Below are 17,395 nucleotides of genomic sequence, written 5' to 3'. Positions count from 1 at the left end.
AAAATACTTTTGTTATAGATTTTTTGAATGTGAGCATTATTGTTTTGATTTCAGTTGATTTTCAGAAAAGCATCCATAATGAAAAATGTCAAATGGACGTTGTTTATCTCATTATTTAAAACAGATTAATATAAAAATAATATTGCAGCTTTAAAATGAATTTAAAGTTTAAAATTAATTCCCTCCCATGATAGAGCCTTTATCCAGCATGTCCCAGTTTCCATCACAAGCAAATGTCCCAGTTACATTTTGTCCATATTTCTAGTATTGTTACCATATCACATTTTGCAGTGGGCCATAATGTATTTCCCTATATCTCTGAATTAATAATTTAATTTTTACATGTACAACTAATTATTATTATTATTATTATTTTGTAGTCAACCTGATTCAAGATGGCTGCTACAGCAGAGTGACCTTGGCAAATATAAAAATGACTAACACTTTCTGCAGCTATGTTTACAGATATTGGGAAAAAATTGGTCTTATGATGGGAGTCTTACCCAAAATATACTTCAAGTTAAAACATTGGCATTACCTGATGGAATCAAGTCTGTTTGCCTGTTAGTAAAATATCTCAAGAACAGCAGGGTGCATTTGATGAATCTTTGAGAAGGCAATCACTAAACAAACATCTATAACTCACTAACCTTTGGAGTGAACCCGATTCAACTCAATCAATTCTACAGATACTGAGCTAAAATTTGATTTAATAGTAAATGAGTAACTTCTAACACATACTTGAAGTGCATACCTAAATTGCACAATTTTTAAAAATATAAGTTGACATAATTCTGTGATTTCTCAGCAGAAGAGGATCTTAGTGTAAAACTCTGATATGAAAGACAGTATGTATTCCTTCAAGAAATATATGCTGTTTCTAACAACTGTGTAACTTTAAAATGTATTGCTAAGGCATCAGATTATAAAATTGTGGCATCTCTCCATCATCCTCTATTGACTGCTGTGTAAAAAGACCTCTTTTTAATGATACAACATGCAGATCCCACATCGCTAGCCCACTGTTTTGGATGCTGTATTATTGTACTGAACAGTATCAGCCACATATTAGAGTATAGATGACTCTAAGCTAGCAAAAAAACTAAAGCAGATTAGGTTTTTAAACGTGTCAGTAAAATTAAATTACCTGAGGAGAAAGATGTGGTTCTGCTCGAGTGGCTGAGGGCTGCTGGCATTGTTTGGTAGCCCAGACTGAGCTGAGATCCATTGTCGAAGTCACATCCAGCCATCAGACCCCTCCCTCCCTCTCTGGGGCTTTTGTTCCGGTGGTACCAGCCTCTCAGATGCTCTGCTACCAAGGCCTTATGCATGTTTTTGGCTAAGAGCTCATTTCTGGGCCCCTCTCTGGTCCGTGGTGGTCTCACTGTCGCGTAAGGGTTCTGAGAAAGACTATCAGCTCCATTGCTGCTGTAATGCCTAAATCTGTCGTGTCCATGATAGCTGTTCATTTGGTAGGACGGGTTGACGTTGTAGTGGCCTTCAACGTCACTCTCATATACGTAGGCACCGTTAGTGTAAGGCTCCATGTCGGGGCATGGGTAACCGGCAACATAGTAGGCACTAGGTGCATAGTGGGATGAGGTCTCGCATGAATAGCTACAACTAGAGTGGTGCTGAACCAAGTTGGGCATGCTTCCAGTGTTACCAAACACTTCCAGTTTCCTGTGAAGACGGTGCATGGTTGAGGCTCGGGAGTCCAATGTGCTGTAGTGGGAGTGAGCTGCCCCGCAGCAGTCCAGACTGGACTGGCTGGTGTAGGACGAGCAATCTTCTAACACCTCCGTGCTGTTACTGCGATGAGATGGCGACAAGATGAAAACAGGCTTCTCACAGTCTGTGTCCTTTCTTAAATGTGGCTGAGACTCCAGACTTCCACTGCGATGCCTGAAGCAATGAGGAGACCCCTCTGACCTGCAGAAAGGATGCGGGTTTTATTCTGATTCTTCAAGAAACAAAATCATTCACAGAATAATGGATCTGGATTTACTAGGAGTAGCAGAAATTAAAATTTTGCATGGAAGTTTTAGTAAAACTTGAAATTTTGAATGAAAACGTGACATTTGGATGAAGTTATTGTTAACAGGAATGATATGTAGCTGCTTGGTCCTGCAGAGGATTAAGAACCACACCTGAGCTGGCTGCTGCTGTAGGCATTGCGGGTCATAACTGGGGTAGGAGGTATGCTGCGAGGATCTCTAGGAGGTCTAGGAAGGGTTTTACAGGGACTACTGTGGGTGGAGGAGACCTCTCTTGGATTCTGGCAGGTATGGGCTGCCTCCATGCCATCAAAAGCTTTTCTAAACGGTTTCAGTATAAGAACAAGAAAAAAATATGGATGAAATGTGAGGAAAGAAATAAGGCTGCAAACATGACATGACAAAGCTGACAGTGCATGCTATCTTTATATTTATCACTGTTAGTTTGGGGAAGAATGTTAGGGCACCTGTTGTTTTTGTGATGATTGGGGGCTCCTTGTCTCTCCACATCATATTCTGCTCCCAGAGATCGCATCGGACTGAGCTGAGGTGAACCCTGGACTGAGCGTGACCGTGGTCTTTGACCTGCACTGTCCGAGTCTTCTAAATACACACAATAAAACAACAGAAGTTAATGCTTCTCACCAAGACTGCAGCAGATCTAATGGTCTGAGCAAACTTTACAACCGACTCACCATCATCTAATGGGAGACTAGACAGAGAGCCACAGTCTGACTGGATTAGTTCATCTACAAAGAAAGAAAACATCTTCAAATACGTTGCAAGTGTAGCTGAATAATGAATGCAGTGATGAACTGGCACTATACCTGCAATGATCACAGAGGCACGTTGTGTGGGCTTTTTCCCCTTTTTGATTCTGTACTGGTTCATTTCATTCTCTATCTGCTGGAGTTTGTGCATAGCATCCAAACAGTTCCTCCTCCTCTTCTTCTTCACTGTTTTGCACAGTTCTGGCTCATTTGCGAGCTTTTTAGCTGCCTCAACGATCTTCTGCTGAAGGGCAAATCTGCTCTCCAGGTTCCTCAGGAAGGGATCCTGCAAACATCAGCAATAGGAAGCCCATCCACACAAAAAAATCAATGGAAGGATCAAGTACTCAAGTACTGTTGTCCATTTCCAGTTCTGATTCATTATTAGGGATGTAACAAATCTGGTGTCAGGAACACTTTTAAGAATACCATGCCATATGACCTCAAACAGTGTGCGAGTCATTGTAATCTCTGAATGTGTCATCAACTGCAATACAGTATGTACTTCAGTCATGCATATTAAACACAACACTGTTACTCAATGAAAAATCCAGGATTCATATTTACTGTAATCTCAGTTTAACCTTTAAACTAAAACAAATGCAAGAACTTCAACAAACTGCGTGTTGTACATTTAAACAGTGTCACAAAACTCAAACTTGCTGCTATATTTGATTCATCAGGTAAATACCGACCTCGTTGTAAGGGAAAAGCTCATCTAGCTTGAAGGCGGTACCAACTCGCCGTCTGACCTGCGGCGGTCTTTCACCTGTAGACAGGGGATACTCTTTTGGCAGCTTGCCAGTTAGTTCCTGAAAGGACAAAGCCATAACATTTATTCAAACTAAAAGTAAAAGCAATCAGACCACCCCCTGCAAAGTAAAAAGGCTTATCAATATTAAAAAGGATTTCAGTCTTTAATCAGAGTAGAAGAGCTTTATTAAAAATTCATTTCTCACCGCTTCTCTGAGGCAAATCTTCTTCAGTTCTTTTGTTTTTTTGGCCAGAATATCTTGGATGTCCTGTTCTTTTTTCCTCAGTTCAGAGAGTTTTTCTTTCTTCTGTTCCTCACTCATTTCATAGTCGGCAGAACCTGAAAAAAAAAAAACAGATATAGGATGATTTTTCATGTCTCGCGGTTTTACTTCCCAGAATGCTCAGTTTCTCTTTCGATTTTGAACAATAAACTTAATCAGGATATACATCAAACCTAATGTGCTCTATGAAGTGAATTGTTTAAATTGTTTGAAGCCAACCTGTAGACACCAGGCTCCCGTTGCTGGCTGTTATAAGGTTATTCTTCTGACCATCATCTCCCAGTCTGTTCAGCTTTGCTCCTCCATGCTCTGTGAGCTCCATGGCAATTTCTTCCAAACTTTTAGCTGGTCCTAATTTTGCCTAAAACAATATTGAATATAACTAAAGGATAAGTCAAAAGGTGTGGACAGGGTAAAGACAAAACCGGTAGTACCTGTAGCTGACACTTACTTTGCTTTGCTTTCTGTCCAAGTAGAACTGGTGCTGGCTGATGGCCATGACCCAAATAGTCTTGATCAAAGAGTGGCTGGCATACCACGTGTGAATGAGTAGAGCTGTCTGCCCAAAGGTGCGTTTGGTTACTGCTCTCCTGAAGAACAGACGGAAAATCTAAGCGATAGGCAGCTTTTTGAAAAAAATCATTTATGTGAAAGTTGTAGCATCGTGGATAATCCCTTTGGATTAGTAATGAAAACATGGATCAGTTGGAGGCTAAAACATATGAAGCTGTCAACATTTGATCAGTTGATAACAGAGCTGAACTATCAACTAATCAACACCCTGTTGTGAGTTGGATCAGATGGCAGAAGAAAGAAGTTGGACAGAGCCAGTAAACCCAAGGCTGTTGCTACAGATTGAACGGCTGACGGAAGAAGCTGTCAAGAAAAATAAATTCCCATCTCCAACAGAATTTGAACCATACTCCAGCAGAGGTGGGGGACATTATATTCACCTAGGCCATGTTCCGAACCTCCACTGTTAAGAAGGCTGTCGCAAGGTCGTTGGTATCTCAAACCCATTGGTGGACACCCCTGGTGAAGGAGGCTGTCAAGTTGAAGGCATTCAATTGGGCCTTGCTAGCTTGTAGGTCTACAGACACAGCTCTAGTGTATTGGTGAGACAAGTGGGATGCAGTCCTAGTGGTTGTAGAGGCAAAGGCTCATATGAATTGAAGTACAGTGAGGCCTTAGATAAAGACAATGGATCAGCTCCAAGAAGATGAGGGCAAACCATCAAGCAACTGAGGTGGGGAAAGCAGCACCTTATACTGTGCATAATGGAGCTGAAGTGTTGTTGACCTCAACCATACATGTCATCAAACAGTGGAAGGAATTTTTTGAAGACCTCCTCAATCTCATAGGAGTTTGCCCACCAGTCTACATACAGGTGCATCTAAAAAAATTTGAATATTGTGAATAAGTTCTTTTTTTGTCAGTCATTTCAGAAAGTGACTCATATATACATTAATTACACATAGAGTGAAATATTTCAAGCCTTTATTTCTTGTAATTTTGATGATTATGGCTTACAAATAGGGCAGCACAGTGGCACAGCTGCTGCCTCTCAGCAAGCATGTTACCCTGGTTCAAATCCTGGTCCAGGGGCTTTTCTGGGTGGAGTTCGCATGTTCTCTCCGTGCATGGGTAGGTTTTCCCCGGGTACTCCAGTTTCCTCCCACAGACCAAAAACGTGCATGTTAGGCTGACTGATAACTCTAAATTGTCTCTAGGTGTGAGTGAGAGAGTGAATGGTTGTTTGTCTCTATATGGCCCTGTGATGGATTTGTGACCTGTCCAGGGTGTCCCCCGCTCTTCGCACATTGATTGCTGGACATGGGCACTGGCGACCCCCGTGACCCAAAATGGAAGAAGCGGGTAAAAGATGATGGATGGATGGATGGATGGATGGCTTACAAATAATGAAATATCAAAATTCAGTGTCTCAGAAAATTAGAATATTGTGACGAGGTTCAACATTGGAAACTCCTGGTGTCACACCTTGATCAGCTGATTAACTCCTAGTCTTGAGCTACTAATGTCTCATTCTTCAAGTCCAGCCACTCCTGAACCAGAGACATCAGAAGTGTCTTATCTGGTTGAAGAGACAAAGAACTGGAGTGTTGCTCAGAGGTCCAATGTCCTCTTTTCAGATGAAAGTAAAACTTCCTGTCACGTGTAAATCAAGATCCAGAGTCTGGAGGAAGAGTGGAGAGGCCCAGAATCCACGCTGCTTCAAGTCCAGAGTGAAGTTTCCACAGACAGTGATGGTTTGGGTCCATGTCCTCTGCTGGTGGTGGTCCACTGGGTTTTTTGAAGTTCACAGTCAATGCAGCATCTACCAGGACATTTTAGATACTTCATACTTCTTTCTACTGACAAGCTTTATAGAGATGCTGAGTTCATTTTCCAGCAGGACTTGGCTCCTGTCCACATTGACAAAGGTACCAAAAGCTGGCTGTGGAGTTTTCTAGTTTTCTGAGACACTTAATTTTGTTCTTTTCATTATATGTAAGCCATAATCATCAAAATTACAAGAAATAAAGGCTTGAAATATTTCACTCTAATGAATCCACACAAGTTTCACTTTCTGAAGCGACTGACAAAAAATACAACTTTTTTCATGATATTCTAATTTTCTGAGATGCATCCGTAAGTTTTCTGAACTTATAAAAGGCATTAGACCATGTTCCCTGGGTATGCTGTAGGGAATGATCCATGAATAGGGGACTGGGGGTCCGTTCAGTCCTTATACAAACGGTGCGAGAATCTGATTTTTATTGCCGGCGGTAAGTTGGACCCGTTCAGGGTGAGAGTCGGACTCCGCCAGGGCTGTTGGTTGTCACAGTTTCTGTTCATAACTTTTAGGGACAAAATTTCTCATCGCAGCCCGTGGATGGAAGTGTCCGATTCGGTGACCTGAGGATTCTGTCTCTGCTGTTGCTGATGATGCGGTCCTGTTGGCATCATCATACAGTGATCTCTAGCTCTCATTTAGAAAGTTCACAGCTGAATTTGAAGCAGCTGGGACAAGGATCAGCACCTCCAAATCTGAGGCCCTGGTCCACAGTCTGAAAAGGGTAGACTGCACTCACTGGGTTGGGAGTGAGGTGGTGCCTCAAGGGGAGGAGTTTAAGTAGCACAAGGTTTGGTTCATAAGTGATGGAGGAATGGAGCTGCTCCTCCACATCGAGAGGAGCCAGTTGAGGTGGTCTGGGCATCTGGTTAGGATGCCACCTCGACACCTGCCTAGAGGGTTATCTGGGCATGTCCTACTGGATGGAGACCCCAGGGTAAACCCACAACACAGTGAAGAGGCTATGTCTCTCAGCTGGCCTGGGAAATTCTAAAAATTTCAATAATATCCATTCAGTGGTTCACAAGATATTTTTCTAACAGAGAGAGTTGACTGAATAGATGACGTCTAAGTTTTAATGGCAGATCTTGAAAAATGTTTAGCACTCAGAATGTGTGTAGGGATGACTTTCAGATGCTACCACACATAATTTTAACTGAATATCTGTAAAGACGACTAAGATAAATCCACTTTTGTGTTCGTTAATTTTACTGTGGCAGCCATCTTAAATGGAGATGACAAGTGAAGTTATGAAAGTTCATCCATTTATCCCTTTCTGAGAGTTTTATCAAAATCTGTTAAGTGGTTCATGAGATATTTTGCTAACAGATAAACAAGACATGGACAAAAACATACCTTTTACGTTTTGTTGGCAGGAGATAATAATATCTTGTACAAATATTTATCAGAACGAGGAAAAAGATCTCAGTTTTTGCTCACCTGTGTGGATCATTAACTTCAACAGCAAACTTCTTCTCTCGAAAGTACAAGTTTTCCAGCTGCTTCCACTGGTAGAGCTGCAGGTTAAAATGTGAAAAAAGTAATCTCATTACAGAGATATGTTTGTTGCAGGGTTTGTTTTTAAAGGGAGATTCTAACCCAAATCCCACAAAACTGTTAAATCCATTTAAATCCTCATTTCAACACTGATTCAATCAACTTTTTTGGTGGAAAAAATGTGTTTCAGGCGTTTCGCTAGTTGTTTCTCCCATCATCATCATCAAAAAGCCAGACTCTATCATGAACTGTCATTACAGTCTGAGCTGCCTGACATGGCAAGTCTGAAGTAATCCAGGTGTGTGACTGAGAAAAACACCACAGAGGAACATTACGTGAAGATTCATCGTAACACACAATACTTTCCATGGCTCATTCCATCTGCCCCTACTATCAACCAGCTGCTCGCCGTCAGCAGCCAGATATGAACATTAGGGTCACTGACTCATGTGTCTGGACAAAATCTGAACGAGACACAAGTAAAACTCAAAGAAGTGCTGGGGGGCAAACTTCTTAAATCAGATTAAAAATTTACTCTTTGAACAAAGACCCAGTTTCAAGAAAGTCCTCAAAGTTACAGAACAAAGCGTCACATGCAGTCTTACCAGTGGATCCTCAGAAAACAGGGAATCCTCTGTGCCGTTGCTGCCCACACACTCACTTTACTCTGTCCCCTGTCAGCTCCCGACTTGTCTCGTCAGGTATTCTCTGAACATTCATGTTGAACGCCCAGATCCAGCCCTTTTCTTCCCCGCTTCGACCTCATCATTTCACTCCCTCTTCTATTTTCTGAAAACACGCGGATCAGCTGACTTCTTGCACAACTCCAGGATGCACCAGTCACAGACGGATTGCTTCACACTGCGACGTCACAGAGCTTCAAAAGGAAAGCAACGAAACGTTTCGAACCTTCATTTCTATCCTGCGCTTCTGACGTCACAGAGCACAGCTGCCTGATCCCTCACATGGCTTTCTTTTGTCAGCTCATGGGCTGAAACAACGAAACAAGAAAAGCATGTTCCTGCTGTCCACATGACTCTCCAATTTAAAAAAAAAAAAAACATTTAAAAATACTCCCTAGTCTTAATCAAACAAACTGACAGATTCCTTTAAACTGAGACGCTGTTCCAGTATTTTCATGTCTGGCCTCGTCTGCAAGAGCTGAAGCCAAGTTTTTCCAGGAGGTGCGAGCCGTGGTGCATGAATTAAAGCTGGTGAATCACTGCACTCGTGTGCAACAGCAGCAGTCCTCACCCTGTGCAATCAGATTAGAGTGAAAAAAAAACCAGCCATTTTAGTGAATGTTTACCTTCCGAGGTTTTAACTTGTCCTGCAGATCGTACTGGCCGATGCCCTTATAGCTGACTCCGAGCCACCAGGGGATCCCCTGTTTATCCTGCGAGGAAAAGAGCACGCACACCTCACTCTGCTGCCTCCACTCCAGGTGCAAGAGCTGTCATTTCCTATGAGTCACATCCAAAGGCCTACCTTAACCTCAAAATAATGAACGCCATATGTTGGCAATGATTCCACCAGCGTCAGGTACCTAGAGGACAAAACGTTTATTAAAAATGGCAGCTGGTTTGTATGATTTGTCTGTGGTTTATCTTTGAAAAGTGAACAGAGACGAATAGGAAACTGAGTGAGTCAGTGGGATTCGACTGCAGCTGAAGAGCTGATATTGATTTCCAACAGATGCTTTGAGCCAGCTGTGCCAGGAAGGCAGGGGAAAATGGAAAGGGTTGATGGAGTTGACAGAAACATTAATGAACTTTCAGCCTAATTGCATTACACGTGTTAAAGGAATTGAAACAATTGCACACTTTGGTTCACTACTTACTGCACAATGGCCTGTCCTCTGGAGACACCTTTCAGCTGCTTATAATACTCGATTACTCGATCCTCACTGCAGAAAGGCACAGAATGGTTTGTTTTATTGTTTGTAATCAAATGAAAAATTACATTATTCGTTCTGTTGGGTGATTAAATCTAATTTGAATGTAACTGCTCGTGTGGCTGCATGTAAAGCATTCAACTTGTTTCCAAAAAGATTTCAGTCTAGATGATTAAATGCCTTGCAATATCCACCAAATATATTCAATTCAATTTAAAAAATACTTTATTAATCCCAAAGGGAAATGAAATGTTGTTGTAGCTCATCATCCTGGTCTCATTAAAAAGTTATTATAGATGCTCATGGCTGTGGGCAGGAAGGATCTCTTGTAGCGGTCTGTCTTACAGAAGATCTGAAGAAACTGTTTGCAGATGTTGATCCGTCTACTTGGACTTGGTGGGTTTCTCTGTCTTCTTGGGCAGCAGGACCACCTGAATCTTGGGCAGAACTCCTCCCTGTGCAATGATCTCTCATCCCAGCAACTTGTTGTGCTCCTCATCACTGCAGACAGCCAGCTGCAGGTGTCAGGGGATGATCCTGGTCTTCTTGTAGTCACGACTCGCATTTCCCGCCAGCTTCAGGATCTCGGAGGTCAGGTACTCAAGCACCTCCGCCAGGTAGACGGGGATGCATTCACGGCACCTCCTTTTTAACTCATTTGTGATTTGGGGCTGTAGCTGAGGTATTATTTGAGCTTTTGAGCTGTTAATCAGCTGCTCCTAGTTGTAAAAACCACATTGTTGCCATGGTTACGCATCATAACAAATGCCCAAAAGCAAAAAGTTTTCAGTAAAAAAATCCTTCCAGCTGCACAGCATCTGATACCAGAGGAAACAATCATCCAAAAAAAAAAAGAAGCAATTTACACCCAGAAACAACATTTACATTTGCACTCCAGAGTTTTACATTAAAATCATCCCTTGATCAAAGGGGACAGAATTGTAAGCCAGATGGTAAAGGTTGTACCCGTCCAGGGTGTACCCCGCCCCTCGCACAGTGATTGCTGGACATGAGCACCGGCGACCCCCATGACCCAAAATGGAAGAAGCGGGTAAAAAGATAATGGATGGATGGATGGTAAAGGTTGTACACGTGCACACCGATGCAGGCAAAAACAAAGCCACTGTTTTGCCTTTGCAGTAGGTGATTTCCTGAAAGCTTACCAATATGCAAGAGACGGGTGCTCCTTCAGCACTTTGGTGGGAAGAGTTGGGAGTTTCTTCAAATCAGCTCGAGTGTTTTCATCACTGGAAGAGAAAAAAACCCCAGAAAACTGAGAAAATAATCAACTGAGTTGAGATGACTAGTGGTATTATTTAGGCACCAAGGTCTTTTTTCATGTTGCTGTTGGTGTCTTCGTAGGAAGGTGGCATGAGAAGAGATCTGTGCTGAACTGACTCGTGAGATTTGTCTTTTGACATCAAAATCAAACACTAAGAAATAAAAGTTCTTATTTTTGCTTTAAAGTTGGCTGATTGAGGTGAAATTTGCACAAAACAAACTAAAATTTTAAGCAACTTAAGAAGAAACAAAAACTGAGTCTTCCACAGATGGGCAAGTTGAAATAAATTGAAAATGATATTTCACAGGACGGATCAAATTGTAAGAAGGACCAGATGTGGTCCATGCTCCTCCAGTAAGACTCACTAAAATCCACGAGATTCTGAACCACCATCATTGAACAAAAGCTACTGAGGTCAAACCTTTGAGGATAACGTGTTGCAGAAATATGTACAATCTGTGCCAAAGCACACAGATGTTGTTCTGATCTGAAGTATTTCCCCCGCATGACAATTCTTTCCACACGTTCAAGAAAAATAAACTCCACAAGTCAACAATTATCTTTTTTTTTTCAATTTTCAAAATACTGACATTGTTCTGCAATATATGGATAAATGAGGGTGAGCTTGAGAAAACTTGTGGCCAGCTTCTTCCTCCTATCACCACACCTCATCGTCCTCCCACACCCACACACCACCAATTCTTTAAAAGATACCGAGGATGAAACAACAGTAACATCCATGATAGTCAGTAACATGTATTTCTAAATCATCTTGTTTCTGCAGTGGGTCTGATGCAGGTGGCAGCGTGCACCACCACCACCCGCAGTATTCCTCTGAACACAGCCAGCATTATATCCCTGCTTGATAATAGCCAGTGTGTGCATGTAAAGGTGTCTCTGCTCAGCAGTGACTTGGCTTCTATCAGCATTGTGAAATTCATTATCTGTCTGGTGCAAGCTTCCCAGCGCTCTGTGGTGAGCCTCACAAAGTAACACGATTGATTTTTGTTGTCTGCACCAGAGAAACAAGCGACCTATTGAACGCCTTCTCCAACAGCTCACTATTAACTCATCCTGCTGCTGTTAAATACTCCTGCTCATCATGTGCTCTTACCTCGTATAGTCTCCTTTTGCCTCCTGATAATTACAAAAAACAACGTCTTGTTAGATCAGATGCTTTTAGAAGTAGCAATTAATATACAGTATGCATGAGAGACCATTAAATGAGCAAACCTGCAGGGCATTTGCAGCTAGTCTGAAGATGTTCTCAGTTTCCACTTCAATCATCCCCTGAGAAACATAAGGCCAAAAGAAAGAAGTAAGTTGAGAAAAAAAAAACGTGTTTGCATTTCAGATACAACCAGAGAATATTCCCTGTGCCCCTCAATAACCTCTGCTTATTCACAAACTAAAGTTTGGTTGTTGTTTTTGCTTCGTTCTCACTCTGTGCACTTTACATTCCAGCCAGCAGTAAGAAATCTGTGCCCTGCAGCCACCGTCTGCTGGGCTGAAGTGCACAGTTCAGAGACAGTGAATCACTGGAGAGCTTCTGATGGAAAAACAACTGCAGCAAAATCTGTTTTTTGTTGTTTATAATCCCATAAAAAGACAGAAAGCACACACTTACATTGTAGACAGCTGATTTTGCATTTAGGAAGAATAACTCCACTGTTATGGTGTCCTTTAGCTGTGTGATGTTTTCTAGATAAAACCTGTCAAAGATGAAAGCAAAGACTTAGGAATTAAAATTAACACTTAAATAAGATAACTAATTATTGAGCTTGTGAATTTTGATTCACGAAATCTTCATTTGTACTGAAAGTAATGATGTTTATAGGGAAAGTCCCGCCATTAAGATACTGTGGACAGCTAATGAACAATTAATATCTTACTTGATGCAGATAGATCTTCAAACAAACTTAGTTTGGTGAAATAAAGCCCAATAGAACAGACGAGCTAATGATTATACCAAACACAACCAAAGACAAGAGGATTTATTTATTTGTTATTATTATTAACCTTTATTTAACCAGACAAATCCCATTGAGATCACAGATCTCTTTTGCAAATGAGGTCTGAAGGCAGTCTAACATGCATGTTTTTGATCTGTGGGAGGAAACAGGAGTACCCGGAGAAAACCCACACAAGCACGAGAAGAACATGCAAACTCCACACAGAAAGACCCCAGGTTCAACCGGGGATTGAACCCAGGACCTTCTTGCTGTGAGGCAACAGTGCTAACCACTGAGCCATCGTACTGCCGGATTGCTGCCATTAAAAAAAAAAAAAAAAAAAAAAATGATAGCAGTTTTTGCTAATGTTTTATAAACCTTTGCACCAATTTCCTGTTTGCATTACATGGAGATTTGCATAGAGTTCTATGGTTATTTAAAATCACAGATTGTAGCAGCAGCTAGCTGTGGCACTTATGATGACCTTGAGGCAGGAGTATCAAGATATTTCTGCCAAAACAACCATGCAAACTCAAAAACAGAGTAAAACGATACATAAACAACTATGAAACTTTGGAGACTGTAATGGTTTTAAGATGGAAAAATCTGTTTTGGAAGTTGATCTATTTCGACAAGCCATTATACATTCATCAGTACAGTCTGAGCAGACTAATTTCCAAGACAAATTTTCTACCTTGAAACAATTCCAATATCCTAACTTTTTAGTGGTTTAAGTAAATGTTAACATCACAACATTGTAATTTTGCATTGCACTCTTATTTCAGCAGAAGTATTATCACATTGCTGCTGGAAGTGGACCCAAGCTTCTACCTCTCACCATTTATATTTTTTGCACTTCCATATACCGTACTTTTCTCTATATAAGTTGCACCTTTTTGCATAAATTAGCACGCCCTGCGACTTATACAGCGAAGTGACTTATGTTTTTCCTCCCATATTTATAACACAATTTTTGGCTGAGATCTGATGATTTCATTCATTCTGACATGGAAAATATTGAACACTACCATTTTCAACCACTAGAGGGCCCTCGACTAATGTTACAAGCCAAGTGTCTCATTATTAGGTAAAAGTGGCTATTAATGAGACACTTGGCTTGCCATACTAAACCACCTTCGTCTCGCTCTGGAACTCCTGGAGCCAACGTCACATCAGCTGCATTTTGCTGCCCCCCCCCCCCCCCCCACACACACACACACACACAGGCGAAATGCAGCTGATTTGACCATTAAAGTGCATTTATTAAGTAAAAGTTCAACTGAGACACACCTTTACTATAATTTCGAGCAAACAAATAATTGTTTTTAAGAGCTAATCTTGTTAAATTCTTGTTAAAGTCCTCCGGTGCACGCTCCCGCGCCCACCATTTGACAGCCGATCAATTTTTGGCACAACACCGGCCCACATTACTGGGTTGTCAGTGGTGACACATAATAGATGCGACTTATATGGCGAAGCGACATCTTTATGTTTTTTTTTCCCACTTTATTAGACATATGTGGACTGATGCGACGTATACGGTGGAAAGTACGGTAACTATACATTTGTAAGTAAATAACTGTTCTTTTCCACCGAGCCTCACTTTGAAATGACTGAAATGACTTAACAATTAGACTTGGGTGGATGAGTTGCTACAAAACAGTAGGAGCCAAATGTTTACCTGCCACAGTCAAAGAAAACATTATCATGTTAATCCTGTTCAAACTGTGTTGGTAATATGTGATGTCAGCCATGTTGTGCTTTCCACTATCAGATTACCTGACCAGGAAGTTCAGAGAAACGGCTCCAGCCTTCTTCGAAAAGTCGTGTTCAAGAACCCTGCGGTCCATCTGCAACCACTTACACTGACTGCTGCAGAGGCAAACAAGCAGAAGTGTTAGAAAGCTGCTTTCTGCTAACGTGCACAGAAACACCTTTAAATATTACTTTAGCAAGAACAAGAACTTTGCATACTTGTCGTCAAAAAAAGCAAGCCCAAAGAATTCCTTCTCTTTCAGGTTGAAGTGGGAGGACACCAAGTCGAGGAGCTCATACGACAGAAGCTTCGGCTGGAATGGAAAGATTTAGACGATAGATTTAGTTTTTGAATGTTCACGTTTAATGAAATGTGTTAAATGTATTTTCGGAACCGTTTGACAAACACTGAAAATAAAACACAACGTACACCGCTGTGAAAAAGGCGTCTTGTTTCTCGTTATGTATGTCACAATGTTTTGAGCTTTTATCCATTTTAAACTATTGACTTTACCACCCAATGACTTTAAGTTCAGTCTGCAATTTCTTTGACTCTCATACAGTTTTTACAAGCATAATCGTAGAGAGATCGGGACATGTAACATGTATATAAAAATGAAATGCAATAATGTACAAATTTTGTAAACTCATTCTTTTTACAGTTGAACATAATAAACATTAAATTCTGAAAGAAAGATATTGTACTTCTTTATTTCCTTTCTTGTCAAAGCTAGGTAATTTTGAGTTTAATGGCAGAAACTCATGAGATCAGCAGCATGAGATCAGCAGCATGGATAATCAGCAGCACATAACAATCAAAGTTGCATTATAGTGATTTTTTTTCACAGGGATTATCCTGATTAGAGATTCATGAGTCTAACAGCTTCAGGGTAGAAGCTGTTCCTCAGCCTAGTGGTTCTACACTTAATGTTCCTCAACCTCCTGTCTGAGGGGAGCAGGGCAAAAAGTCTGAGTGTGCCGGGTGAGTGGGGTCCTTCATGATGCAGGTGGTCCTCTTCCTGCATCTGGAGGTGTAGATGTCTGTGATGGTGGGGAGACTGACTCCAACATCTTCTGTGCAGCCTTCACCACTCTCTACAAAGCTTTTCTTTCTGCAGCTGTGCAGCCTCCATGCCACACGTTGATGCTGGAGCAAAGATGAGGCTTAAAGAATCTGAAGAGATCTCTGAACTTAAAGGACAAGACTCAAAGTCAGTCTCCAATGTCTGCCATCTTGGGGTCCTCAGACAACACTGCATTAAAAACCAGACTGATTCTGTTCTGGACATCACTGTGTGTGCTCAGGAACTTTCCCACAGATTGTTGTCTATAAACACAATTTACTGTCCCATCCTCAATTTTAACTTAAAGCTCTATCAAGCAAAAGAATAAGCCATATGTGAAATGCATCCCCTGTCTGAATCAAAGCTCATTTAAACTGGACTGAGGCAAACAGGAAAACTGTTCTGTGGTCAGATGAAGAGAAGTTGGAATTTCCATTTCTAACTTGGACACCATGTCCTTTGTTTTAACAATGACAGGGACCAAGAGTGCACAGCTTACAAGCCTGCTTCTCTGATGGTATGAGGGTGCATTGTAACCTCTGGAGTGGGCAGCACACACATCTGGAAAGACACTATCAACACAGAAATGTGCATACTTGTTTAAGAGCAACATATGCTCCCATCCAGCAAAGACCCACGACTGTTGAGCAGCTAGAATTCTACATCAGAAGAATGGAACAACGTTTCCCTCCACAACCTCCAGCAGCTGCTCTCCTCAGTTCCTGGATGTTTACAGACTGATGTTAAAAAAGAGGGGATGCTTACATTGTAAACTTGACTATGTCCCAACTGTTCTGAGTTTTGCCGCTACAATAAAATTCTAAATTACCTTTTTTTTTTTTTTGCTGTTTCAAAATTTGTTAAAATATGGGTTAATGAAATTTGCAATTCATTGTCATCTGTTTTACAATTTACACAACATTCAAAAGTTTTCTTTGGGGAAAAACAAGCGTTTTTATGTTTTATTATGTGAGAGCATCTGTACCTGAACCAGCAGCTCCAGCTTCCTGTCGTCCAGCAGCTGAACTTGACACAATCTGCCCTCAGTCATCTGGAAAAAAGAGGAAATTCAAGACTTGTGACACATGCTGTGAGCTATATAATCACAAGGAGCAACCACACTGTGAGCCTGTGCACTTGATCACTAATGTATTACCACAATGACAGCAGGACACCAATAAAACCATATAAGTCTTACAATATTTCATAAATAAAGAGGCGAGGCAACATATGGTTACAACACTTCCTAACCAAAGACCCATGTGGTTGATGCACTGATCTAATTTAAAACACTGCCGTGTTAGTAACAATAAAAGCATTGTTTCAAGGATTTGTAGTCATAGTGACCAGAAGAAGGATTTAGAGTTTGTGCTTTTGGTCTCTGGGCCTCACCACAGTCAGATTATGGTATTATTATTTACATCATGACCTTACAGCTAAATGGTTTTCAGTTCAGATTGTTACTTGGTGAACAAAGTTCTTTCTTACTCTACAGTGATGATGAGAAACTTGTAATAAAGTCAGTGATGTTTATTTCCGCCTAATACATAATTAAAAAAAGACTATGCAGGCTAATATGGGACCATAGCAGGAAATAAATGACATCAGACACTCAGTTTTGTTTCATCATCTGCCTCCACAAAAGCTGGGTGATCATGTGACTGTGGTGTGTGTGTGTGTGCCCTTGTTTATGTTACTTTGTGAGGCCCATTTTTCCAACTTATACTGCATTGTGAGGACCAACTGATCCTTATGGGGCCCAAAGCCCGGGCCCCATAAGAAGAAGTCCCGTTG

General features: G+C 41.2%; 1 protein-coding gene across 1 annotated transcript in view; it reads right to left on the bottom strand.

Moving 5' to 3' along the window:
- The window catches only part of frmd4bb (FERM domain containing 4Bb), a gene marked incomplete in the record, with an annotated part of 42,111 nt that overhangs the window by 7,203 nt on the left and 17,513 nt on the right, over positions 1 to 17,395 (bottom strand). The window contains 20 exon segments of the mRNA XM_037684016.1: positions 1,148 to 1,932; positions 2,151 to 2,318; positions 2,465 to 2,600; positions 2,693 to 2,746; positions 2,825 to 3,053; positions 3,463 to 3,579; positions 3,727 to 3,860; positions 4,024 to 4,165; positions 4,256 to 4,394; positions 7,598 to 7,674; positions 8,964 to 9,050; positions 9,143 to 9,200; positions 9,495 to 9,560; positions 10,712 to 10,795; positions 11,945 to 11,967; positions 12,064 to 12,120; positions 12,458 to 12,542; positions 14,562 to 14,654; positions 14,757 to 14,851; positions 16,587 to 16,652. Coding sequence (XP_037539944.1) covers positions 1,148 to 1,932; positions 2,151 to 2,318; positions 2,465 to 2,600; positions 2,693 to 2,746; positions 2,825 to 3,053; positions 3,463 to 3,579; positions 3,727 to 3,860; positions 4,024 to 4,165; positions 4,256 to 4,394; positions 7,598 to 7,674; positions 8,964 to 9,050; positions 9,143 to 9,200; positions 9,495 to 9,560; positions 10,712 to 10,795; positions 11,945 to 11,967; positions 12,064 to 12,120; positions 12,458 to 12,542; positions 14,562 to 14,654; positions 14,757 to 14,851; positions 16,587 to 16,652 — 2,695 coding nt within the window.

This window comes from Nematolebias whitei, chromosome 11, assembly GCF_014905685.2.
Source record: "Nematolebias whitei isolate Nwh7 chromosome 11, NemWhi1, whole genome shotgun sequence".
In the NCBI taxonomy this organism is placed as follows: Eukaryota; Metazoa; Chordata; class Actinopteri; order Cyprinodontiformes; family Rivulidae; genus Nematolebias; species Nematolebias whitei.
Note: the sequence above shows the minus strand (reverse complement) of the source record. Positions and strands in the feature narration are given on the sequence as shown.